Below are 27,625 nucleotides of genomic sequence, written 5' to 3'. Positions count from 1 at the left end.
AAATAAAAAACATTTTAAAAAGACACATGTTTAATTGTGTAGCTTTGAGCAAGTTAGGAATTGGTCACACAACGCTATTACTGTTTGGGGAATTTTTCCTGCATTTTGGGAGATCTGACCATTTCTCCTGCCTTCCGTTCTGGGAGTATGGAAGTAATCCTTTTACAACTACAGAAGGGAAAATAACACAGAGTTTCTTCTACTTGTGGATATTTTTCCCTTTGTCCCTTCACAGGGTGACACAGGTCCTGGTTTACTTGGATAGTTTCAGTTTTTGACTGTTTCCAGATTTATTATTAATACATTATCCTTTAAAAGAGTTTTGGTTCAGATAATAAAGAATATGGTCAACCCACTAATTAGTTCATCGGTTCGCAACAAAGTATAGAATTTCTGCCATGAATCTGATGATAAATATTGCTTCAGTCATTCAATAACATGCATTTTCACCCCAGTACCTGGTTTTTGTTCAGGGTGTATGAACAGGCGCACGAGCCTGCAGCAGTACAATACTTTTCAAGATCCGAGAGTTTAATAGCGTGGCTGGGGACTAAGCATGCAGGAACAAGTGATAAAATGAGAGTGGAGTGATGTCAGTTGCCCTGCCGTGAAAGATAGATCTTACGAAAAGGACTTTCTCCCATGGACCATAGAGAATTACTGAGGATATAATGCTGAAATACAACAGAGTCATATTTTACCTTTGTTCTCAATGTTGTTGAAATGCAGACATCTATACAATGCGGTGGGAGTTTCCATGAGCACACTTTTAGCACAGGGTAAGTATTTGGACAATAAGCATCAAAATTATAAATGTGTGTAAATTATTACTATAATTCTAATTCAAGGACTTTAACCTACTGAAATAGCGGCCAAGACAGCGAACATAAATATGTCTGTTGAAGCACTGTTCATGATGACAGAGAATGGTGCAGTCTAGAGACCTGTTTAAAGGAAGAAGCTGATAGAATTAAATACTCTGCACCTATTAAAAATGGTAAATTACATATATATATGTAATTACATATACAAATTACATTAGGATGGAAATATATATACATATATATATATATATGTATATACATATATCCTGCACCCATTATAAATGAATTATATATGGATATATATTATATATTTGCATATGTGTGTATATACACATATATGTACATATATATACACACATATATATATACACACATATATACATATATATATGCAGTGCATTATAAAGTAACAATGATCTGTAAAATTTTGGCATATCTAAAATTAGAAGATGTCATTGAGAAGAAAAAGGAGGAAGGAGGAGGAAGGAAATAAAGGAAAACTATGTTCTTGCATATGTGTTTGTGATTAGAAACATAGAGATAAAAGTCTTACAAAAAGTATGCACCGATAGTTAGCACTGCTCATCTTTGGGATTGAAATACTTAGTTCCTTTGGTTTTTGCTTTCTAGTTATCTGTGTCATTTGATTTTGCAAAACAATGATCATGTACTTGTTTTATTACATGCACATTTCTATGCATATTTAGTTTTTAGAAAAGATATTTCCCATTTATTGTGGAAGATAAATTAGGACAGTGGAGAACAGAATATGACAAACAGCTGAGCTATCTCACAGCAATACATGGTGCACGCTGACAGAAGTGGCTGACCTAGAAGAGTCACTAGTGGAAAACGGAAAAGGGAGAGTGTATCCAGAAGGTCTTGGCGCGAAGGAAAGATGCTCAACTAGAGGTGACAGAGGAGGAAATGAGTCTAGGATAAAGGTTGTTTTCTGGATTGCATGACAAGATGGACTCAGAGAAAGGCTCTAGGAGGGGCAACAGACTGCTGAGCAAGAGAGAACGAATCTTCTCTGTATCTGTCTACGCGAAATGCTATTAGGATGCCCCAGAAATGCCCTGGGCTTATCTGGACTTGCAGTACTATGTTCAGGTAAGTTGATTACATGACTGATCACTCTCATCAGAGAACAGAGTCCTCCAAGCAATGGAATGCAAAGAAACTCCACGTATGGAGAAGAGACTAGGAGGCGATCCTATAATTGTAGCAGTAACATTAATAACTCAGAGGTATTCCCATATATGTGCATTCATCTGACAAATGGAGAAATACCATTAGCTTGTCTACATAGTATTATCAGTATTCAGATTATGTGGCAAATGAGGCAACTGACAGAGAGACTTTATGTCTTTTTGAAACCACACAGCTAGGAAATGGGCAAAGGCTGGAACCTGGGGCTTGGAGTAACATACCTGGTTCTCCTTACACCTTTCCACTGCCCTATAGGACCCCACAATCATGTGTGTGGGGACAGACCCTCCCCAAATTTTAAACATCTCTTCAAGTGATTGGGAGAAGGAAAGGAAGTACAGAGAGGCCAGAGAACAAGAGAAATGAGCTGGAAGGATGGTAGCAGCAACTAGCTAGACAGTTCTGTTAGTTCTGAGTGTTCTCATGACAACAGCAACTTTCTCTCAAGGTGCGCTTTGACGGAGATCAGTGTGCCATCATGGGTCCCGCATCCCTGCAAGGAACTGCTTGCCGCGTGCCTCCTTTATGTGGCTGCACCTAGTTCCTGGGTGGTTTCCCTCTCTCTTCCTTCTGCAGTGGCACCTCCATGCCAGCAGAGATTGTAGCTGCTCTGTTGACCACTCTTTACCAATTATCAAGAGTATGTGGCTCAAAAATACACTGAATGGGTAAGTTTTGTATTGCTTTCCCTACTTGTGTAATTATTAATGTGTTTAAATAAGAAAAGCACTGAAAAGAAGAAAAATGCAAAAGGAAATGTGTTTTAATGCAGGAAATAAGTACTTAAAACATATTAAAGGGCAAAAGGTGACGGAAAACAGTGACTACGTGTAAGACACATAAACCTAAGTGGGAGAAAAAACTATTTATTTCTGCCTCTTTTTACAATAACACACACACACGCGCGTACCCATAATACTCATAGAAAACAAAGCAGAAACAAACAAAAAAAAAACTTTTCCACCTTCCTGTCATGAGGATGAAGATTCATCCTTTCCAGATTCTGGACATACAATTATTAAAGTCTCCTCCACTAAAGCCACTTTTATTTTTAAAAAATTGGTAAATCTGTGTACTTTTCTCACAGTAGTGTTACTTGGATATTTTGTTCTTCTCCATTTCTATAAACAATCACTATTCCAGCCTAGATCTCCATCACTCACACCAAGTAAAACAGATGTGGATCATCTGTCTACACCTCTGCAGTATTTTTTGTTTGTTTTTGCTTTGTTTTACTTTTTAACTTTTTAATGTGGTCTGCACACTACTAACAGGTCAGTCTTTCTAAAAATGCTGTCTCCATCATGTGTGTATATGTATTTATACACATATGCGTGTGTGTATGTGTGTCTGTGTGTGTGTGATTCATTTTTGACTTAAAATGCAAGCAAATCAAAAGCATGGACCCGTCTTCTATTTTATTTTGGAGAACCCAGAAGAGATGACAAAAATAACTAAATTCGGTTAACAAGGCAGTAGTTGCAGTGTGGCGGAAAAACCTGTTAGCGGCAATCGTGGAAGGCAGGCTCCCGTGTGGCAGGACAGAAAGGATGCCAGGAACGGCGCCCACAGAGACTCGAGAAGGAAAGAGCCAAACTCTGTTCCTAAACAGGATACGCTTATTAAACAGTGCTGATGGGGACGGTGCTGGCGATAAAAGGGCTGCCACAGAGAGATGAACATATTGGAGAGGGGACAAGGAGGGAACAACGAATCCGTATCAAGATTAATGACGATGGCCAGCAAGAACTAAGGGGGCACCTCGTGTGCCACGAAGGGAAGCTGGCACGGCACATGACTTTCTCCACAGGAGCTCAGTGACACAGAAGACAACGGAATGGAGCCACTAAATAGAGCCCATCATGGCTCTGGGCTGGGAAGGCGTCTGTGACAGAACCGACGGGGACGCCTGGCACAGTATTACAGCGGATAATCATGTGTCTCATGGTCTCTCCACCAGTCTGGGAATCCCTGATGGGTCAATACAATGTATGGAACTGGATCCATTCAAACTCCATTTCAAAACACCACAAACTGTTACGTGAAATATTTCAATCTACCTTAACTTTGAAATAATTTGAATGTAAATGAATGCCTTTTCTACGTCTGTATGAATTTATTTCACATTATGTAAAAAAAATCTGAGTAATAAAAGTTAATGCTCCCTCCCCGAAAAGAAGTCTAACACACAGTTGTACTTTCTTACAAGCATTAAGTTTAAAACAAGACTTCTTATTTTTTCTTTAGTTAGTACGAGTTGTGCATTTAATAGAAGGTGTGATATAGATGTGTAAATCGCTGTATCTAATTACCTAGTCCCTAAATTCCTCTCAAATTCATCTCCTCTTCTCCAATCCTGACACCACTGTCCTGATGGAGGCTCATATGATCTTTCACAATTGCACCAAAACCCTGATGTCTTCTGCTTCCAATCGTGAGTCCTTCAACTGTGTCCACCTGACTCTTGACAGAGTGACCTGAGACATATACATGGCAACGCCATTCTTTTCCTGTTTCTTTTTTTTTTCTTTTTTTTTTCTTTTCTTTTTTTTTAACGTTTATTTATTTTTGGGACAGAGAGAGACAGAGCATGAACGGGGGAGGGGCAGAGAGAGAGGGAGACACAGAATCTGAAGCAGGCTCCAGGCTCCGAGCCATCGGCCCAGAGCCCGACGCGGGGCTCGAACTCACGAACCGCGAGACCGTGACCTGAGCCGAAGTCAGACGCTCAACCGACTGAGCCACCCAGATGCCCCTCTTTTCCTCTGTTTCTTGACACCCACTGTCATTAGCACAAAACTTAAACCCTTTACCTGTCCTTCAGGGTCTGATTTACAGCTCTTTAAATGTAGTCATTAACAATAGCAATGGAGAAGAAGAAAAGGAGAATGAGGAGGAAGGCAGGGAGGAGGGAGGAGGGAGGAGGGGGAAGAGGGAGAGGAGGAGGAGGGGGGGAGGGAGGAGGAGGGGGAGGGAGGAAGGACAGGGATGGAGGGGGGGAGGGGAGGCACGGAGCACTGGGCAGACAGTGTTCTAGGTGCTTCACACTGACGCCATGTTCCGCACAAGGGTATTCACATGTTGGCACCCAGATCTCGGACTGTCAGCTTCTGGAACTCTTTGTTTCTAAGCTACCCCATCTGCGGTATTTTGTCTTAGAAGCCTGAACAGACAAAGTTCAAATGCTTACAATCACTGAAATCCTCAAGGAGTTTAACAGTAACAAAATGCTTTCCAAGGAGATCAACTTAAAATCAGGTACTGAAATTATGTCGCCATGAAGCGCATTTGAGATATAAATCTGTGTATGTACGTACATGTATACAAATGCATACACAGACATATGCCGCCCGTGTCCGTGCAAAGCTTCCAGGGAAAGCTGTCTGCCCTTCACCTTCCCAATGGAAACAACAGGGATAAACTTTTGAGAGCATTTGCTGGTAATTCCTCTTATCTGTAACTCATCAACCATATATGACTTTCTCAAGAATTTGGTCACACAACTTGTCACGAGTTTTATCTGAGAAAGCTGAGTTGTTGAATGCATATACAACGATCTATGTTAAATAAATATCTCCTTATTGAATTAATTTTTATTGGATTTTTACTAGATTAGTATGGCGGGAGCAGTTGTACTTGGCTGTTTAGAAATCTGCTTCTCCGCTAAACTGAATCTTGAGGAAAATTTCTTTTTAATTTCTACCTAGAACACATTACATAACAGGGTCTCCTAAAATATATATATATATATGTATATATATATATATGTGTGTGTGTGTGTGTGTGTGTATATTAAACTGTTTTATAATTATTAGTTATAGTTAATATATTATTTAATATATAGTGGGTAATATGTTAATATGTTATATATTCAATTATAACATACATCACCTTAATATAATTTAGAAAATTATATATATATTTTTTAAATTTTTTAAAGTGTTTATTTATTTTTTATAGAGAGCGTGTGAGCAGGGGAGGGGAAGAGAGAGATGGGGAGAGAGAGAGAGAATCCCAGGCAGGTTCCACACCATCAGAGCAAAGCCCGACATGGGGCTTGAACTCATGAACCATGAGATCATGACCTAAGCCAAAGTTGGATGCTGAACTGACTGAGTCACTCAGGTGTCCACATATGTGTGTGTGTGTGTGTATTTATAAATATGTTTCTCGTATTCTTTTTAAGATGATATTACACAATATGACAAATTATAATATTCATTGCTACTAGCCACTGAACTTCCTATGATAATTATCTTGTATAAGCAATTTTATGTTAATGCCTTGCATAAATTGACACATGTCACTTGGTTATATAACAGTGAGAGCAAATATAAGACCAGGAAAGACTAAATCATTAAGAGGAGATTAAGGTTTCAACAAAAGAGGAGTTTATCAACTAATCTCTAGGTGACATTAGAAACTGATTTTTGTTTTCTATTCCACCTTATTTCTCAAAGGTTTGCAAGTCACGTCAAATGTACAGATTGAGTACACCAACACTTCTTATCTAGAACTCTCTCCAATGCTTCTAGCAAGAGTCTGGCTGGGAATCTTTACAGAACCATTCTCCTCTCTTATGCTCAATATGTAATATACCTTCGTCACCACGTGCTTAATCGGGAAACCCCCTTATTTGGAATGTCTCCCAAGGAATCAAATTAAGCCTAATTATACTTAATGGCAATGACTGCTTCTTAATTTGGATGGTAATTCTGCTTAATTGAGATGCCTTCAGGTGTCTAAGTGGTGCTCTAGCAAGAGTATTGGTGTGCACAAGTGCATCAACCTGGAATGTCCTGTTTCTTCTCTGAACATTTCACCAAAATAAACGAAGAAAGGCAAAGAATTTACTGAAGCGATATAACACAAGATTCCTGAAATGTAATTTAACTGTTGAGTGTTTACAGTCAACCAAATTTATACAAGATCATTAGAAAAATCTATGTGAATGTACATAAAGATGAGTTGGGAAAGCAAAACCCCTAAAATGAGAGAACTATGTAAATCCAAATGGCATATGTCCGTTATTTCATTTATCATTTTGCAGTTTGGCCATGTTGCAACATCCTCAAAGAACACACCTCATGCATTTTATCAAACGTGAGCCTGCTGGAGTCTGGCAAAACAGGAAAATAATGGGATCTGAAGTGCCATAAACAAAATATGAACCTGATGAGAACCCAAATCTCTTTCTTCAACACTCTGCTCGTGTACATGTGGTAGACAAAACTGGTTTCCCATAATCCTCAGCCCTGCCTTCTGCCTTCCAGATGGTTCTTTCCTCAGGCTCCCTAGGAGCTGGAACATGGGCATTCGACTCAGGTGAACCTGAAGGGAAGTCCACTAGGGACATTCTAGAAAATCCCTTCCATGTTTTAGAAAGACATGGCTCATTTCTTCAGCGAACATGACTACGCCACAGCCATCTTGTGACCTGAGGCGGGGCAGGCATCATTACTGCCCTGGATGGTGGAGCAGAAAAGAGGGGAGACACATAAATCCTCAACGATGTTCCTGAGCTCCTGAATTAAATCTGGACTCTCACCGGCTCTCCCCTTTTGTTAGGTGAAATAATGTTTCTTGAACACTTTTTCTCATACCTACAGCCCCAAACATCCTATTGACACACTGAATAACCTATTATTTCGTTTCCTCGTGGCACCCCTCACAGTGATAATGGAACACGTAGCTGCAGAAATAAATGAGTCTTCTAACAAAGAGAGCTAATGAAGTGCCCTCACAGTGCAGTAAGACACATGTTCTCCTCCTTCCGTAGGAGCAAAATAGCTGGGATACCTTTAACAAGTAGTTTACATTCCCCGGATCTCGGTTTCTTGTCTGTGGGGTGAAGGCTACAGACAATAGGAAGTCTAAGCTTCCTTCTAGATAGAGATTTCAGTTATTCTAGTATGTGAGGGAAAGAAAGAAACTCAGATATATAGGTGCACCTGTAGTATAAAAAATATTCATGATTATTTATATGCAATCTGGAATTAAATGAATTTTGGAATACCGTACGGGCGTTACTCAGATTTACTGAAGATTCACCTTGCAGCCACTGCCTGACCTATCACCACAGCAGGGCTCTCCTGCTCCTTCCATACAAAGGACTTCCACACTTTACAGCTCTTCGCCTGACACTCAGAACTGCAAAACTCCTCTCACTCCTTACAGTGGAGGCCCAGTCCCCCTCCCACTGACACCAGAGAAAAATACGCCATCAGCATGACTCTCTTTGTCTCTATTGGCTTCCCCACATGACATCGTGCATATCCCAGATCTCGGCAGCAGAAAACGCACTTGTGAATTCCACATTTGCTGCTATCAGTCATGTCCGCTTGAATGAAATACAGTAGGCACCTCACTCTCATTATGCCCAAAACCAAACTCATTATCTCTTCCCATAAGAAAAAAAAAAAAAAAAAAACTGGTTCCTGAGGCCCTTTCCCTGATTCAAGGTAGGGAGAATTTATATATTTTTATATATTTATATTATTCCAAACTGGACCGATCTGGAGAATAAAAGAAGGTCGTTATTAACAACGGTGCAGGAACCGCAGACGTAGGGTAGGTGCCCCTGGTGGAGCGGGGGGTGCCAGAAGGGGGGCTGGACCACACCCTCATTCTGGTAAGGGCTTCACCATGCCCGCCTAAAGCCATTCTTGATTCCAGCATATTCCATTACATTCAGAGTGACTGTATGGTATCCTTGAGAGTTGCTAAGAGAATAGGTCTTAAAAGTTCTTACCACTAGAAAATAAATTGGTAACTATGTGAGATGATGAATGTTAACTGTTTTGCCAAATATACATACATCGAATGATTATATTATACACCCTAATGTTATATGTCAATTATATCTCAACAAAACTGGGGTGGGAGGTGGAGAACATAGGCCAACCTTCAGAACCAGGAGGAGGCAACCAAATGAGGAAAACTCCCCTTCTATTTGAGTCCTAGACTTTTTCCCACTAACTGTGGATATATGTACTCAGGAGGCAACATGAGCCTTTCTATTCAAACAGCAAAGTGTAAGGGCACCCCACATTCACAGGGCTGTGGATCTTGAACACTGTCCGAGTCAGAGCACTGACAGCATTGGCGACACTGAGGGGACGGGGGAGGCCTTACCTTGTCCGGGTCAGTTGTGGTAATGACCCACACACAGTGAGCGTTGTCTTCATACTGAACCGGGTAATTAGGGGAGGTGATGATGCCGCTGGGTCCACGCAGATTTGATCCACATGTTCTAGCTAGAAATACATAGACATGGTGTTACTTTCTTCAGCATTTTATCTGTGTGGTGAAGACAAACTAGGCACATGAAACATCAGATTAGTTATTCACTGATTATGATAAAAAGCGGTTCAAGAACTCAAGTGGGCAAGTGCAGTGTACTCAGCCATGGGGACCCTTGTCTGACTTCGGCAACGTCCAACCCGAGCTCTTTATTAAATTTTCCAAGGCGTTACCATTCACGAGTTACAAGAGTGACCTTGTCACTGATATCGCCATGGATGATGCCAAATCAGATCAAATCAGCCCACCCAAATCCCAGTCTGACTCAGAGGCAGTCTGTACATACCTCTGGCTGCACACAGACACAGTAAGATAGAGGGGAAAGTGCAGTGCAGGGGAGCTCCAGAGACCCTCCCTGCCGCCCCACCACACCCCACGCGGTATGACAACTTCGTCCTTTCCACTCCAAACACGGATGGTACCACAGGTCATCTCCAAAGTCTCTTCCAAGCTTTAGACTCTACTCTACAATCAACTATACAAATTTCCTTACAGCACAGGGCAAGCAGGAGATTAAAATGTAGTTGACAATTTAAAGAAAGAAAATAGAAATGGTGGCTCTAGAAGGGGAAAGAAATGACCTTACGTTGAAAGATCCACCCAGCAAACTACAGAAATGACATAACCTAACAGATATTACTGAGGTTTTAATATAAAAAACTATTTCAGGGGTTGCCTGGATGGACTCAGTCAGTGAAGCGTCTGACTCCTGATTTTGGCTCAGGTCATGATCTCACAGTTTGTGAGTTTGAGCCCTGCATTGGGCTGACAGCGTGGAGCCTGCTTGGGATTCTCTCTCTCCCTCTCTCTCTGCCCGTCTTCCGTGTTCCCCTTCTCCCTCTGTCTCTACCCCAGTCCTACTCATGTTCATTCTCTCTCTCTCTCAAAATAAATAAATAAACATTAAAAATTTTAAAAATATATCTATTTCAACTGACTTCCATTTTAAGAAAGGAGTTTTTTAAAAAAAAATTGGCACGTAATTTTTAGAAATGTGGGCTTGAAATGCAATCCAGTCTTAACATAATAATATAAACTGGGGGGGGGGCACGGGGGGCGTCGCCTGGGTGGCTCAGTCAGTTGAGCATCCAAATTCGGCTCAGGTCATGATCTCACGTGAGTCTGAGTTCCACATCAGGCTCACTGGTACCAGCTCTGAGCCCACTTCAGATCCTCTGTTCCTCTCTCTCTGCCTCTACCCCCATCATCTCTTAAAAAGAAGTAAACATTAAAAAAGTAATTTAAACTGGGTTTGCAAAAAAGAGCAGAGAAACTAATTTCACAAGAAATAATGTAAGAGAAGCGCGAGTTCATTTTCCTAAGGTTTCATATCACACAAACCAATTAAACTGTCACCCAATAAAAGATTAATCCTAATCATGACCCGTCTTGCCTTTGTTCTTTTTCTTGGCTGAGCACCCGCTCCAGATCCGGCATTATTCTGGGAGACACAGTCACAGAATCAACTGGGCAGGATTCTGACTTCCAAGGGCCATCTTATAGTGGACAAGTCAGGGGAAACCATGCAACTGAGCTGTTCCTAACTGCCCCCAGGAATATATACTCCTTGTCCATTTATATGGACGTAACAATAGCAAAATTCATACCTATTCCCAATAATAGTTCTTTATTGTAATGATTCGTTTACAGATCTATCTGTCCTACAAGGCCGTGAATTTCTTGACCTTGGGAGGGCATCCTTCCCTTATCATCAGCACCACAGCCAGTGTCTATACTTGCTGACATATAAAAATGTGGTGAGAGTAGACAACTCTTCAGTCGTTCAATACTTACTATGAAAATAATTAGCTAAGAATTAGTCTACTATACGGTGACTAACAAAAACACAGGGAAATCGATGTTTAAAATACTGGCATGAACTCTGAAAATGGACAAGATTTCTTAAAAAAAGACCCATAAAAGATGATCTGGTTTTCAAAATCCAGTAGGTCCTCCAATGGAGAGCTAACTGCACACAAACACACCCACCTCTATACACAACAGAATCTATTTTTAGGAACATGTTCTCAGAAAGGACCGTGAGCTTCAGATGCGAAAGTTTCCTAAAGCGCCCTGTTAGCAGTATTCATGAGAAAATCTTAGAAGAAAAGTTATCATCAATACATTTCGATTTACAATGCCTTTGGGTTACAGGCTCGTTCTTTGTTAAATTTCACACTGAAAAGCTGCTATGAGCATAACGTCACATTGCACAATAAATATTTTTTGACTTACTTTTGAATTAATATTGCCAAAGTGCCATTCTAAGTATATCAAACTTCAGAAAAACATCAGAAGAGTGAGGGAGAGCAGTCGGGGACTAATTGCTACATTCCCACCGACAATTTGCGCCCATCCAGTCATTAGCCCCAGCTGTCACTCTGCTGGAAAGTTCACCAAATCTGACATTCCATCAACGGCCTTATGTCCCACGTGTCTGCTTTGAAGCTTGACCCTTAACTTGACTTATTCAAATTGCCTAGCAGCTCTCCGTGCAATTCATCTTACCCGTTGCTGGGGGAAATAGGACTTTTAGTGATTATATATTTTAGTGAGATAACTATTAGCAAAATATTTATAGGAAAGCAGTACATTTCTCACATTTTCATGCCTATTTAGGACTGTGTTTCACATAGAGTGAGTTATGAATCCCGTCTCTTCGGAGATCTTTTTCATCAGAAATTGTCAAATTAATTCACAAAAAAATTTTTTTTCTTTTTGTCATAGAAATATATCTCTATTTTTGCAATACATTTTTCTAATCCATTACTTTTAACTATTTTTTTACCCATTCTTTCAATCAAGCCATTAACATAATCAGCAGAAAAGACATATGTGGACGATTCGGGACAGGGATTTTTCTCTGTTTTAACCACTATATCACTTTAATAATTAGAACAATTTCTAGCATTTGATAATTTCCCCCCTCCCGAATACTTGCTGTAGTTTTTAAACAAGTGTAATGACCTTAAATAATACGATCTAGTTATAATTATTTAATTATAATCCTCTCCTTTGGAAACTGTTAAAAACTTTAGTCAGGACCTCAGTCTTTGCTCTTCTAACTCTTCCCCCTCCTTATCATCAGCTTCTTCACCAAGCGATGATACCACCATCTTCACACCAATGAGGCGTCACTGGGTGCTGCTTTCTGTATCAACATTCTTCTACAAATCCCAGATAACCCCAGATTTTCTACCGGCGACCACTCGAAGCTCAACCATTTACGTGCAGAATCTTCACAGAATAATACTAATGTGTTCTGAGCTGCCGTGATTTCTGGCTCTTATTATCCAGACGCTTGTGGTGTTTGCCGTGCGGTCTGGATGTGATCTTCTGAATCTCCCGCAGGCAGAGTTCGTCACCTGGGGCATCCTTTCCGTTCTGTGGTTCTGGGGCAGGCTTATAGGAAACAGCCAGATCCCTAGATTTTAAGTTTGTTTGTTCGTTTACTTATTTTGAGAGAGAGAGAGAGAGAACAAGCGAGCAGGGGAGGGGCAGACAGAGAGAGAGAATCCCAAACAGGCTCTGAGCTGTCAGCACAGAGCCCGACGCAGGGCCTCAACTCACAAACTGTGAGATCATGACCTGAGCCGAAACCGAGAGTCAGAGCCCCCCAGGAGCACCTAAAACCCTGAATTTTAGAGCAAAGCCTCTCCGCCAGCCGTGTCACATTCCGCGTCTTCCTCCTCGTCAGCCTCAAGCATCTGAACGCAACTTTCCTTCATATCCGCCGCATCTCTAATTTCTGTTAGAAACCTAATCTTAGGGAAGAACGAGAAGAGCTAAGGAACACAGGGCAGCCCGAGGGACGAGAGAGGGACCAGGACTAAGAGCTCCACTGACATGCATCTGACGGTTGAGCATCGTTCGGCACAGAGCCACGAGGACAGTCAGTCAGTGCGTGTCTGGCCCTGGCCACCCACCCGAGGTCAGGTTCGGGAAGAACACGCGGGAGGGGCCAGCCTGCGGGGCAGGAAGGGAGAACGGGAGCCGAGGGAGCTGGCAGTGCACACAGAGCCTTCGAGAGGAACAGGTTGGCGGCACTGTGTCTGCAAAGTGCACCTGTGCTGCTTTTCCAGCGGCTTCTGTGCTATGACTGAATAGGAACTCAACCACTGCTGTGGAGATTCATAAAGCCATGCTATTATCTGACACGGAAGGCTGGAGCCCTGAAGGTCTGTTGCCTTGCCTGTCTCTTTCCACCTCGGACTCTTTGCTGGTTCCTCACTGCACCCCACGCATGGGCCGCGGACCTTCTCGGACAAGCACAAACCTGCTAGCTTAGCAAACCTGATCTAATTATGAGTAAGCAATTGCACAGTGTCCTTGGGGTGGGGGGGGAGGTCTTCCTCCAACAGCTGCTTCTGTACCGAACAGGCATTCAATTAGTCAACAAAGTATTTAATTGGCCAACGTAATTAAGTAATGACACTACAGTCATGTCAAGCAGGTTTTATAGCAACATTTAAATATATTCCCATAACGGAAATGTATACGTGCGTGTTTCTATAAATCAGAGTTGAATACCCCCTTCCTACTCCTGCTAAGTGCTCTCCCTTGTCAAGATCTTCCTGGAAATACAACATCCAATATAAAGTAATACACACTTAAATGATCAATAATGCTTAATAAGTGGTCTTTGGTAATAACCATGACCTAACGTACAGCTAGTATTACCCGTGGCAGTATTCTAAACTTGTGAGCTCAAATTTTACTTACATGTTTTACGCTTTTAAAATTAAATAAGAATTCACAAAATGGTAGTTGAAAATGTATCAAAACGGAAAGTAGATAGGGAGAAAAAAACTGATTTTGAAAGCAAATATATGCCATTTATCTATTTAATCAATGAATATTAAGTACAAAACATATTCATTTCACATAATCTGTCTTATGTAATATGAAGTAATCATGTGTCTGTCTGTGTAAATTCAGTTCCAGGAATCTGTATTGTTCTATAGTAACTATTAAATTAATCACATTAATTGGAGAGGAATATTCTAGTTGACTACATTTAAATTAAGAGGCTACCTGGACTCACATCTGAAGAATGTTTCAAACAATTTAATAACATATTTGATAGTCTGTTTCTTGTACGTGTTTAGGAGAAAGCATTCTGATCCATCACAGCTTTCATGTTTCATCCAGATTGTCAACCAAAGTGGAAAAAAGTGTGTTGGAGAGGTTAAGAGTCACTTTTCTTAATCGCAACTGAGTTCCAAGACTAGTTAATGCAGTGACTGGACATCGAATCTTGATTTAACTCGTTTCACACCCTCCGTTTGTTCAATGAGTATACTAATCATAACTTCATCTGTGATTGCTGTAAGGATTGAAGGAGGAGAGCAAGGAAGGCACTTAGCACGTCACAGACTATGTATAACAGAAATACATGAAGCACGCTTATCGTGAGCTGGGCAAGGTGTTAGGCACGGATGCTTCTGCAGAGACAGAACAACACCAAGATCCTTGTCTTCCACGGGAAATTAACACATTAACACAGGCCACCTAATCTAATGTGTGGAGGACACAGAAGCTTTCTAGAAAGGTCTGAGCAAGGGTTCGAGGTGTATCATGAAAGGACCTCCTCGGGAAGATGGTGGTCATGGAAGGATTTTGGAAGAGATGACAGCTGAACAAAGGTGAAGGTTGGACAGCCACGTGGACACCTGGGGGAAAGTGTCCCAGGTAGAAGGACAATACATGAGAGGAAGCTACGTCAGAAACGTCCGTATCACGTTCTAGGAACATGATTAGCACCAAATTAACATTAGCATTCAAGTCATTTTATATCAACAGAATTTGAGAGTAATATAAAAATACAGTTTTATTATTTCCAATAACCTAATTAAAAAAGAAAAAAATGTATTTTTCACCCAAGTGGTCTTCAGCTAGGAAGTTTACAACTTTGGAATTTTAGAAGCAAAAGGATATATTTTTCCTAATTCACTGGAATTAAATTAAAAGTCAGAAGTCTGTTATGTCTCTTTAAATCTAGAGATCACAGCTACCTGGTATAACAATCAGTATACAAAATATAATCTTAAAATTGACTTAAAATTTAATCCAGTAGAATAAAGAGTCCTCGGTCAGGTAAGTGGCCTTTTGACTACTATTTACAAGGTCATTTCTGCATGGACAGAAAATATGGGTAATAAAGAATAAACTATAAAAAGTTCTTGGTAAATGACAACTTAATAAGTTGAAGGTAATTCTTAGCTAACCTAATCTAGAGTCCCAAGGTAAGAGCTTTATTCAATGACCCCTGGTGGCTCTAAATGGTTCCATGTAACCACAGTTACAAATGCAAATAATACTTCACTTTCCTTTTGTGCTCTTTCAACTCAGTGAGCAACTAAAAATATTAATTCCACAGATCAGAGTGCATTAACATTAAAGGAAGTTCTCTCTGCTAAGCCCCAGTAAATGTTGACAGAATGAAATGCCAGCTGAAACGTTTTACTTAAAAACTAAAATTATGTCTTCTTCCTTAGTTTGTTTGTTTGCTTACTTTAAAAATCTACTGCCAAAGATACTTTACATAGTTTTAAATAGTTCGTAAGATTTTACCCTGTGAAAAATCGTAATGGTTGTTTTCATATGAAGTAAGCATGAAGTGAATGAAGTAAGCATCATTTCAAACAAAATCACTTGCATAATCACCAAGCTGTGACGACCATTTGTCTACTTGGTAATAGGAGGAAAAGGTAATGTTGCCCCCATCCTCAAAGCTAATTAGCTAATGTAAGCACTAGCTAATGATACCAGTGTCCAGATGTGAAAGATCGTTTCTGACTCACTGCAATTTATCAAACACTTCCATCAGGTATTCCTTCTGTAGAGAAGGCACGATAATTACTTAAGGCACGATAATTACTTAAGAGTTAGAGACCCTTCATGAAGATGAGAACCTTGAGAACCAGTCCTTAATTCACCGATCTGAAATCTCATAATGCGTGCAAAGCTCAGACCAGGGGCGGTTTACTGTGTTTGATAGATGGTTGAATTTAGAATATCCTGGCCGAGATGATCCATGTAAGAACTCCTTTAAAGCCTCAGAATGAGTCAGGAAAACCCAAACCATGATGTTCTCTTCTTACATATTATTTATTATGGTGATCGTGCAGATGGGAAAATGAATTCAGAAAACTGCTCTAGACGTTTGGGACCCATCAACATCTAAGTACCAACAGTCCGTTTTGGGTAGCATTTGAAATACCATTAAGTTTCATGGTAACCATTCCCCCCTACATTTTAGATATCTCAAGCTATCTTTTTACAGAAATTGTCATAAAATCTCAACTTTATTATTATTTTTTTAAATCTCCACTTCATTTTTTTTTTCAGCTCTTCTGCAATTGATGAACCTGTCAGGAGAAGCAGGTAGAGGCACTATTTAAAGGAGGGAATGCTAATAGACTAAAAGACTCAGGGTTCCTAAATACTTCCAACCTGAGAAACTTACAACACTTTTTAAATGTTTATTTATTTTGAGAGAGAGAGTGCATGCATGTGAGAGCGTGAATCGGGGACAGGCAGACAGCAAGGGAGAGAGAATCTCAAGCAGGCTCTGCTCTGTCAGTGCAAAGCCTGACTGACTCTCATGAACGATGATGTGACCTGAGCCGAGATCAAAAGTCAGATGCTTAACTGACTGAGCCACCAGGCACCCCAAAACTTACAAATTAATGGAAGAAAGTATATTCTACAGCAAGAGATGCCACCTGGGACAGTGTATGACTCTGTGAACTCATTTCTTCCCTTCACATCTATGAGGGTGTTGACTGCATCCCACAGTTGGGAGAAAAGCTAGGCCCATGGCCGAGTGAAGTATCTACACTTGAGATGTCCACACTGGGCACTGGCCACATGTGACTACTGAGCAGGTGAGACGCGGCTAGTCTGAGCTGAGATGTGCTGTAAGTATAAAATACACCTGAATTTCCAAGTCATAGTACAAAAAAAAAAAAAAAAAAAGAGAGAGAGAGAGAGAGAAAGAAGGTAAATAATCTTCTCATAATCTTTATATTGACTATATGTTAAGATGATAATATTCGGGGCAGTTGTATTAAATAAAATGTTATTAAATTTAATTCCACCTGTTTCACAGCTGTTTTACTGGCTTTCAATCTGGCTACTAGATACCTTGAAGTACATACATGGCATATATTTCTAGTAGAGAGCACGGACAGAGAATTCCTCCAAACAATGTTCTATAGGACCAACCTACAGATGCACTAATGTGTTTGGCCCACAGCTGTGTGAGCCACTGACCAGGTCATGCTACCTGGGGACCGCTTGATGTTGTGCAAGACTGTTTTTTTCCAGACTAGAAGAATGGATGTACCTGCTGGCTTTGAGCAAAGAGGCTTTCCTCTTGTTAGAGGGGTATGTGGCTAGGAGGGGAGTACAGGGTCAAGAAGGAATGTACAGGTTCCTTACTTCACCATGATGCTCACAGATAAGCCGTTTCCAGTCCAGAAACTGGGATGTTCCTCTACACACAGTCCCACCTGTTTTCATCCTTATTGCTTACAGCTACAACTCGGCATTGTATGGAAATGCCAGAGGGTGTGAGAGAAGGCTGAATGATTGCCTCCTCATTTGCCCTCTCACTCACAGAAAGCTGCAGGTGACACAGAAAAGCAACATCAAAATGAAACGAAACGAAACGAAACAAAACAAGCAAACAAACACGTAAAAACCATGAACTTATGACACATATCTATTCAGTGACTCATTCTAACTCTCCCTCTTAAGGAAGAACACCCCCCTTGGCAGAGAACGCAATTTCCCTGAATGACTATTTCCCCTTTCTTCCATGGAAATATAAATTTTTGCTACATATTTAGCTGCCTAAACTCAAAACTATGTTTCGAAGTCTCACAGCCAGGTGAGAACACTTGGCTGGGATTTGGCCAACGGGACAGAGCAGGAAGAAAGGCAGGTGATGCTTCCCGGGGAACCTTCCTCAGGTTACAGCTGCTTTGCCTCCCTCCACTGTTTCCTCTAACCCCCTGGATCTGGCTACCTGGGATTTGGATAGCGCCTGGAACCGTGAGGGGGAGGGCCCGACCACAGGGCTCACAGGGTGAGTCTTGAGGACATTTTCATCCCCAAAACAGAGCTGCCATACCGGTCCCACACTGCCCGACTCCTGATGTCTTCGTGAGACAGAAACCCATTTCCGTCTGGGTGAAGCTCCCCTGGGGTCTGGATGTTTGTCACCTGTTCTTTATCCCCTAATTCTAAATAGCAGATCTCAGATTCTCCTCTTTACAAGATTTCAGGCCTTTCTATTTAAATTGTTTCATGGTTTGCTACTCCAAAATATACTAAAATATAGTTTTCTTTAAAACGTAAGCTTTTTGGGATGCCTGGGTAGCTCAGTCGGTTAAGCGTCCGACTTCCACTCAGGTCATGATCTCGCGCTCCGTGAACTCGAGCCCCGCGTCGGGCTCTGTGCTGACGGCTCGGAGCCTGGAGCCCGTTTCAGATTCTGTGTCTCTCTCTCTCCCTGCCCCTCCCCTGTTCAGGCTCGGTCTCTCTCTGTCTCAAAAATAAATAAACATTAAAAAAAATTTTAAACGTTAAGCTTTAAAAATATATTATTTGTTATTGTTCCCCGGACACAATGTGTCCTAGTTAAGGTCTACAGACTTGATCTATACATCCTTCACGGAAGTGTCTTCCTAAGAATCATTTCCAGTGGAGGCTCCTGTGTGGCTCGGTTTAAACATCAGACTCTTATAATTCAGCTCGGGTCATGATCTCAAGATTCGTGGTATCGAGCCCGGCCAGCGCGGAGCCTGCTTGAAATCCTCTCTCTCCGTCTGTCCCTTCCCTGCTGGCACTCTCTTGCTCTTTCTCAACACAAATAGATAAACATTAAGAAATGCTTAAGAATACATAATATAAAATAAAAAAGAATTACTCCCAGCGACGATAGCTCATTACTTCAGAAAGTTAAACGTAATTGGACAAGAACTACAGAATCACTCCCTGAAAACGAAGGGCTGTCTGGTTTAAGCCAACTGCCGGAATCGCCAACTGGGAGGGAAGAGCAAGAGAGCTGATCACCCTTTGCTTCTGGGTAGGAGAGAGGCGGGCATCAGAGGGGCAGGGGTCTCTCGCAAAGAACAAGTCAGGGGAACTACGTGCCAAACAGAGGTCCTGTGCAAGAGCCCTTCCCTGGTAAAACAGCGTTCGGTGAGGCACGAGAATCTGTGGGAACGGGGAGCTGGAAGGCTCCCCGTCCAATGACCTCAAAGTGTGAGCGCTCAGAGGTGGAAGAGGGAGAAGGTACCTGACCCACAGCCTGGATGACAGATGAGCACCTCAGAGGCTGTGATACAAGTCAGGTTACAAGTGGGTGTCAGGAGCCTGAGAGAGTGTTTTGAGCTTAAGATGAGATTCAGGCCCCCCCCCCAAAAAAAAAGTTATGGATTTAATGAGTCAAATAATGTCCTACACACATATTTCCTTAATTTACTCTAAAATATCAATTTAAAATGGATGCATCTTTCCTAGTTTTGCCTAGTTTGGGGTTTAAAATAATGACATATATTTCTGGCACAAAAGAACAAGAAAAACATGAAAGAATAAACGCATTTTTCCCCCTAAGGGAAGCTAAAATAATACCTGTGAATTAGTCCTCATTTATTACTGGGAGTGTTAGACATCACCATCACTTGCTAGGGGCAGGCTTTTGCTATAATTCCTCGGAAAGCCTGCTGCTGTCTGTTAGGTATTAGATGTACGAAGTAGTCTGTGACAAAGAGCAGGAGGGCAGTGAGTCTGCGTTTCCTTGACCAGAGATTGGGGCTTCTCCAAGAAGCGTGTCCGACTCAGAGGAAAGAACCCCCTGAAAGCGCTGGCAGCCAGTGCACACAGGCTCTCTCTCCCAGGGTACAGCTCGATGCCCCAGCACTCTACCGTCCACAGGTTCAAGTGCCTCGAATGGCTGCAGGCAAGGGTACAGTACAGGCCATCTTGCAAAGTTGGCGGTCTTAGATAAAGCTAGCAGTGTATTTGGTAACCAGTTCACGTCACAGGATGTCACTGGTGTTGCTTAAATTTAGAAAAGAAATGATGAGTCTCTTCACCTCAAAAAGGCTATAAGGAGGGATAAGATATTCTCTTGTATAAAACTTCCCTTTTTAAAAATTATCTTAATGTTTATTTAGTTGTGAGAGATAGAGAGAGACAGAGCGTGAGCAGGGGAGGGGCAGAGAGAGGGGCGGGGGACACAGAATCCGAAGCAGGCTCCAGGCTCGGAGCCGTCAGCACAGAGCCCGACACGGGGCTCAAACTGACAAACTGCGAGATCATGACATGAGCCAAAGTCAAAAGCTTAACTGACTGAGCCACCCAGGCGCCCCTAAAACTTCCCTTTTTATTCTTTGGTCAACTCTGCGCTTTTTTTCCCTTCTTTAAAATGTAGCAATTTGCATACATTAGTTTATGGCCAAAATGCAAAAATCAAAACCAAAACAAAACCTTGGTTTCTCTTTGGAGTTTATTAATTTTCCATATTAAAACAACCCAAGCAGTTTTCTGCTGATTTCGCTATGGATTGTAGAATTGTGGTAAGACTGTTCACATACTTCTTAGAAATGACAAAATCTTGTTTTGACATCTTTGAAGAAGATAATGATGATGTGCAGCATTATGTTCTGCTATGGCACAGATTAGCTTAAGATAGTTCATCAGTGACAGATTAACCTGGGAGCACACTACTAAAGTCCCTTTACCACTGATACCAGAACCCAAGGATTCAACCTCACTGCCACTGAGCAGAGAATATTTTTAGATTTGCAGGGGTGCACATAAAACTTGCAAAAGGATCTAGTTATGTAACCTATTTTCATAATATGCAAACTGTGTGTATATATAGAGAGAGAAGTACCGGGTAACGCCGAGTACTATGCAACCTGTGTGTATAGATAGATGAGTACCTGGTCACACCAAGTAATATGCAAAGTGTGTGTGTATATATAGATGAGTACTGGGTAACACTGAATAATACACAAACTGCGTGTATATATATGCAGACGAGTACCGGGTAACAGCAAATAATATGCAAACTGTGTGTATACACAGAGGAGTACCAGGAAACACCGAGTAATACGCAAAGTGTGTGTATATATATGTAGACGAGTACTGGGTAACACCAAGTAATACATAAAACGTGTGTATATATAGATGAGTACTGGGTAACGCTGAGCAATATGTAAACTGTGTATATATATGTAGATGAGTACCAGGTAACACCAAGTAATGTGCAAACTGTGTGTGTCTCTGTGTGTTTGTGTGTCTGTGTGTCTGTATCCATCTATATGCCTATCTATCTACATATATATATGGGGGGGGGGGTGGGAGAGAGAGAGAGAGGGGTAGGGAGGGAGAGGAGTATCAGGTAACACTGACTAAGTGCGTGTGTGTGCGTTGTGTGAGTGACCAGATTTGTTTCTGTTGTTCCGGAAATTTAAAAACTGCTAATATCTTGCAAATGTTTGCCGCCTCGCAAATTCCAAATAAATATGACGCACTAGGAAAACGTGCATCACCGTCTGCCTTGTCCTGCTTTGTCTGTATTCAGTGGACACAACGCTGCTTGAGACTTCACTCGTGTTCATGAAACACACCAGCGTGTGGGAAGACATCCCCGTCATGTGCTCCTTACCTCGGCAAATGGGCCGATGGTCGCTCCACGCGGCCAGTGTCTCCGTGACTCTCTGACAGGTTATACTCTTGGATCCCTGGAGCACATAATTATCCTCACAGGAGAACTGGACATTTGCACCAACCCTAAGCAGTTAAAAAAAAGAGAGAGAGAAAACAACCCAAATTATTCATGGAAGTCTTCTTCACAAAAATATCAGCACAGTGTTGTCAGCGTATTGTGCCCTCCAAACAATATTACACTTCAAGCAATCCCTGAGAGATCATGCTTAGACAGAACCCTGTAATTTAGCACAGGACACACAGCACAAGACCTGGGGTCAAATTTCTGTTCTGCCAACTTCACAGCTAAATAAATATATGAACCTTAATTTCTCATCTCTAAAATGAACAGAGTAACAAAGGCGACCTGACTGCATGCTGTGGTGTAGGTGAGAAAATGTGTAAGAAAGAATTGTGTACTCCAAAAACAAAGTTGGAGTCATTCTTTGTGAATAAATACCCTGAAGAAACAAGGATTGGAAAAGTCCAGGTTAAGAAAACGTCTCAGTGTACAGAAAGACCAATGCTACGTGGTGCCACTTACGAGGTTCTAAAAATACTCAAGGACAGGAACGATGTTACTAAGGGCTTGGGCGAGAGGAATGGGCTGCTATTAACCGGCATCAAGGTTTATTTAATTAAGTAAGATGAATATACAACATTGATCATATAGTCGACAGTAATGTGTACTTATAACTGGCTAAGAGGACGGACCTCATGATGAGTGTTTTTATTACAATAAAATAAAATAATAAAAATAAAACAAAACAAAACAAAACAAAATAAAATAACATAACATAAAACAAAACAAAAAATAAAACAAAATAAAATGAAAATTCTCCCAATGAAAGGGAGGGGGAGAAAAATGTCTCAGTAAAGAATCTATGTTACTATCACAAACATTAATTATATACAGAAAGCCAGTGATATGATATTTCAGAAATACACCTTACAGGAGAAAGAAAACCACTTGTTTTAGAAAAAAGCAATCCATCCAACCTAAAGTTGGACAACAAATTGTTTGGGCTTCAGAGCTGCATCTGAAAACAGGAAGTTCTAAGGTCCTAAGTGTAACAAAATGTTGCACAGCAACCATTCAACAGGTGCATAACAAAACATGCCAGGCACACACCGAGTCTGAACACACCAATGGATTCTGTCCTCTAAGCCTGCTGTCTGGAAGGGAGCTGAGCATAGTATCGTTTTAGAATCCCACACGCCTCCTCCTTCAAGAGGAGTGTCTACGTATGTTTTCCACTTGACAGACTCTGAGCTTGATGCTGACAAAAATGGGAATGCAAGGGGGTCCCTGGGGAAAAAAGATGAAAGTCTCCCATGTGCACGGATACCGTTAATAACAGATGAGAGACAGAGAAGGGAAATAAACACACATTCTGTTCCTGCTTATTGAAAACTCTCATCTACAGTCTCAGAGTGCATATTACTCAACTGGTATCACACAAGCACCTCCCACACTTCTGTAAAACACTCTGGGGATGGTCACCGATACCTGCAGAAATCATCAACTCAGGGTCAAACCAACTGAAAAATTCTGGATTTAGCAAAATTTAGCATGTTTCTTTTCTAAAGAGGATTCTCAGTATGCTACAATTTAATATGCAAAAAATGTATTTTGTTTACGTAAGAGAATGTAAAGTATAAAGATCTTCAAATTTATATATTTCCAGGGAGCCCCTTTTCACCAGTATCCATGGCAACTAAAACTCCCTGGAATTAATTTTGAGAAACACTGTATCATAGGTACATAACTTGTATTACTTTTGAAAGTAAAAAGTGTACAAACCAAAATATACACATAATTCTAATTTTCATGGTCAGTCGTAACAGCTATACATTTAAAACATGTATATGTAAACATGTTATTTAAAACAGCTATACATTTTGGAGCCATCCGTCCATAATTTCTGCTCATTGGTCTTTGTTTAAACCTCTGGAGCCACACTGAATAAACGAAATAAATCTAAAAATTTTGTTCTGTAAGCAACTATATTTCTCTGTTCAGTTCCATCTTCAGTTCCTTCTGTTTACATAAATCTCATTTTTCGTGTATTTTACCATTCTTTCAATACATACTAATTGAACATCTACTATGTGCCACTCCACTGTAGGTATCAAGATGCAAAAATTACTAAGAGTTAAAAGTTGAGAAGATCCCCGTCTCATGGAAGTAACAGTCTAGTTAACGGAAGAAAATACAAATAAGAAATTAACCCAGAAGAACATAAAAGAGTATCATAAGTGCTATGGAGAAAATCAGTCAAATGTTATGATATGACTAACAACACATTAGGGGGAGTTGCGATTTGAGAGTATATCAACATTTTTTTTTTTTTTTTTTTTTACAATCCTGGTAAACTAAAGTGCTAATGGCTTCCACATTATCACAGGTGTGGTCAAGCATAAAGGAAGGAAAGTGGCATTACTGCTTCCTTTGGCCACCACTGTATTTCAACTACAGCAGCCAACCGTTCATTAGTTATGGCAGACGGCATCCCGCTCCATCGAAACCTGCACTGTTCACGGATGCTTTCTCAGACCTCCAATCACTGTTCCTCTAGGTAATCTTAGGAGTCTGTGTTTTGTTTGGACATCAAGAACCTTAGTTGGGGCGCCTGGGTCGCTCAGTCGGCTGGGCGTCCAACTTCGCCTCAGGTCATGATCTCACAGTCCGTGAGTTCGAGCCCCGCATCGGGCTCCGTGCTGTCAGTTGGAAGCCTGAAGCCTGCTTCTGATTCTGTCTTCCTCTTTCTCTGCCCCTCCCCCACTCACACTCTGTCTCTCTCTCTCTAGCAAAAAATGAATAAACGTTAAAAAAAATTTAAAAAAAAAGAACCTCAGTAATATCAGTGATCTGGCACTATAACATATATTCATCATCCAAAATATGGGCAGAGTTGGTTTTTAGAAGCCATGAAAGTGTCCAACAATAGAACCAGGGTTGACTAAATTATTCCAGATGTATATGAAAAACTCCAATGTCGCACAATAAAGGTGAGCATAAACCCATAGCGATAGAGAGAAAAGCCTGATGCAAAACTGTATGGACTCCGGATAATAATAATATGTATATCAATACCCATCTATCAGGAAAAATAGGCAAAAACTAGTTTTTGAGTGGTGACATCATCATGAGTACACTTCTGTTTCTATATTCCAATAATTGCATTACCTTTGGTTTTAATAATCTATAATGTAAGCTTTAAACAATCTTTTAAAATCCTGTTAGTAAAAACCTTAGTTTGACTGCCAGCTGGAAAACAGAGCCACCGCTGGGTGAACTTAGTCCCAAGAACTGAAATGAGGTAAATTCTCTGCATATGATGGATCTGATTGAGATTGAAAAAAATAAAAGCAAACAACGATAACCCAATTTCCCACCTATTTCAACCTTTTCCTTTGTTTTTATCTCACACATGAATCAGTTCAACTTAAAATCCATGCATACTTTCAATTGCTAATATATAATACACTAAGTTTTCATATGATTTATGATTTGATCATAATTACTATGTCTGCAATTATCTATGTAACATTAGGAAACCAGTTTGTTTTTCTGGACAAGACTTTTAGAAGAAAATTCTAGAAAATAACAGTTATTAATACCTTCCCATTGACAAGCAAATTTAAAACATTTTGATTAAATATGTTCTACAATTTTGGCAATTGCTAGTAGTTGCAAACTGTAAGAAATAACAGAAAACTGGTTTCGTGTGAGATCAAGATATGTTGTATATAGATAATAAATACCTAACTGGTAAAGTTTAAGGTAAATTTTATGTTACAGTTCAAGTGACCTAATTTCGTGTTTTAAATAGAACAGGGGAGAATAAATGTTTCACATCTTCGACGACTAGCTTTTCTGCAAACCTCATCCCTTGACTTTTTGAATTCAAACGACATTCCATCTGCCACCATCTCCTTGACTTTACCTACCACAATTTGAAGAGTCTTTTGAGGTGAATGAGCTATTTCTAAATGTGGCTTAGTTTTATTTTAAGTTTATTTATTTTTGAAAGAGAGAGAACACAGGCAGTGAGGGGGGTGGGCAGAGACAGAAGGAGACAGAATCTGAAGCAGGACCCAGGCTCGGAGCTGTCCGCACAGAGCCCAACGCGGGGCTCGAACTCACAGACTGTGAGATCATGACCTGAGCCGAAGTTGTACATTTAACCGACTAAGCCACCAAGGTGCCCTAAAATATGGCTTAGTTTTAACATGAACTATTGCTAAATTTCGTTTTCCTAAATAATGGCTCTTTACAAATTTACTTAAATTGGTGCCATAAGTATTTCTGATTTTTAAAAAATCTGAAAAAAAAAAAAACAAAACACCTGAAGTGACTTAAATATTAAACCAGAATCCAAAATAAGATATGAGTTGATTTAGCTGTGATGTCTAACTATCCATTAATTACCAGGGATATAACAGCCTGGACCATCAAGATAGAAATATCTCCAATCTTTCCTCAACCCATACTGGTGGACATCTATTGAATGTACTAAAAAAATCAACTTCTCCATTTAGAGTTTTCTAAAGCAATATACAGATCAAAATGGATAGAAATAGAAAGATAGGTAGGTAGGCAGACAGATATCGGCCTCTTTGTTTACAAATACATGCAGTTCAAGCATTACACTTAAAAAGTCATAAATACTTTAGGCACCAAAAGTGGGCATTAAAACATTTTGCATCTCTAGGAAAAAAAAAAGATAATTATATAATACTGCTTTCACTCTTAAGCAACAGAAAACACAAAAGTTACAGCAAAAAAAATCTTCTTTAGAACTAAGTTCAAGCTAGGATTTGACATATTTGTCCTCGTAAAATGAACCGGGGTGACACTGGGAAATTTTGCTTCACTGAACTATTTGCTTACAAAGAAGCAGCACCATGGGGCATGACGATACGTAAAGTGATAAAGGAGGTGTGTGCGTGTTGGCACATGTGTCCATGACTATGCACACCTGTGAGTTTCCTCCCACATCTTACTTACACCCCAAAGTCCCGGGTATTAACATATCACAGGTGCAGTCCAGACGTAAGTCACGAAATACAATAAAAGGAGGTGTGATGGTGCGTTTTCCCTGCTCCTCACACCCAACTGTAAACGATGAAAACTAAGCAAAACAGAGCTCCAAGGCAAGGCAGTGAAGGAGAATGAGGCGAGCTGTGTTGGCTGTGCACGTGGAGGGCCCTGCTCTCCCACCAGGCCCTGGGCCAGGAAGCCAGTGGGGGGTGAGAAGGTGGACTCTTCCAGGGTCGCGTGAGGAGATCCCAGGGTGATACGGGACTTGTTCTCGTTTTCCAGCTGTGATCCCATAAAGAATTCCATCTTATGGTATAGCCCCTCCGATTAAAACTATGGCAGCACGGCTAACTTCAGACTGAGGGTGGGGCTCCCGCGATGATGTAGCAGGGGCACCCCCAAGTGCTCACACCCTCACACGCCAGATGCGGCTGACGGTCGGGGAGGCCACAGATCTGGAGGTCATTTCTCAGCCAGGATGAGGACGTGCGCCCTGCGAGAGCCGGAGGGG

The 27,625-nt window shown here is 40.9% G+C and overlaps 1 protein-coding gene across 1 annotated transcript in view; it reads right to left on the bottom strand.

Moving 5' to 3' along the window:
• Positions 1–27,625, bottom strand: part of CSMD1 (CUB and Sushi multiple domains 1) — a 1,037,384-nt gene that overhangs the window by 537,965 nt on the left and 471,794 nt on the right. Inside the window, exons 7-8 of the mRNA XM_049630105.1 lie at positions 22,027–22,151; positions 9,171–9,292 (exon numbers count right to left, since the gene is read on the bottom strand). Coding sequence (XP_049486062.1) covers positions 9,171–9,292; positions 22,027–22,151 — 247 coding nt within the window. The remainder of the gene's footprint in view (positions 1–9,170; positions 9,293–22,026; positions 22,152–27,625) is intronic.

The sequence above is a fragment of the Panthera uncia genome, chromosome B1 (assembly GCF_023721935.1).
Source record: "Panthera uncia isolate 11264 chromosome B1, Puncia_PCG_1.0, whole genome shotgun sequence".
In the NCBI taxonomy this organism is placed as follows: domain Eukaryota; kingdom Metazoa; phylum Chordata; class Mammalia; order Carnivora; family Felidae; genus Panthera; species Panthera uncia.
This window is presented reverse-complemented; position numbering and strand designations above follow the sequence as displayed.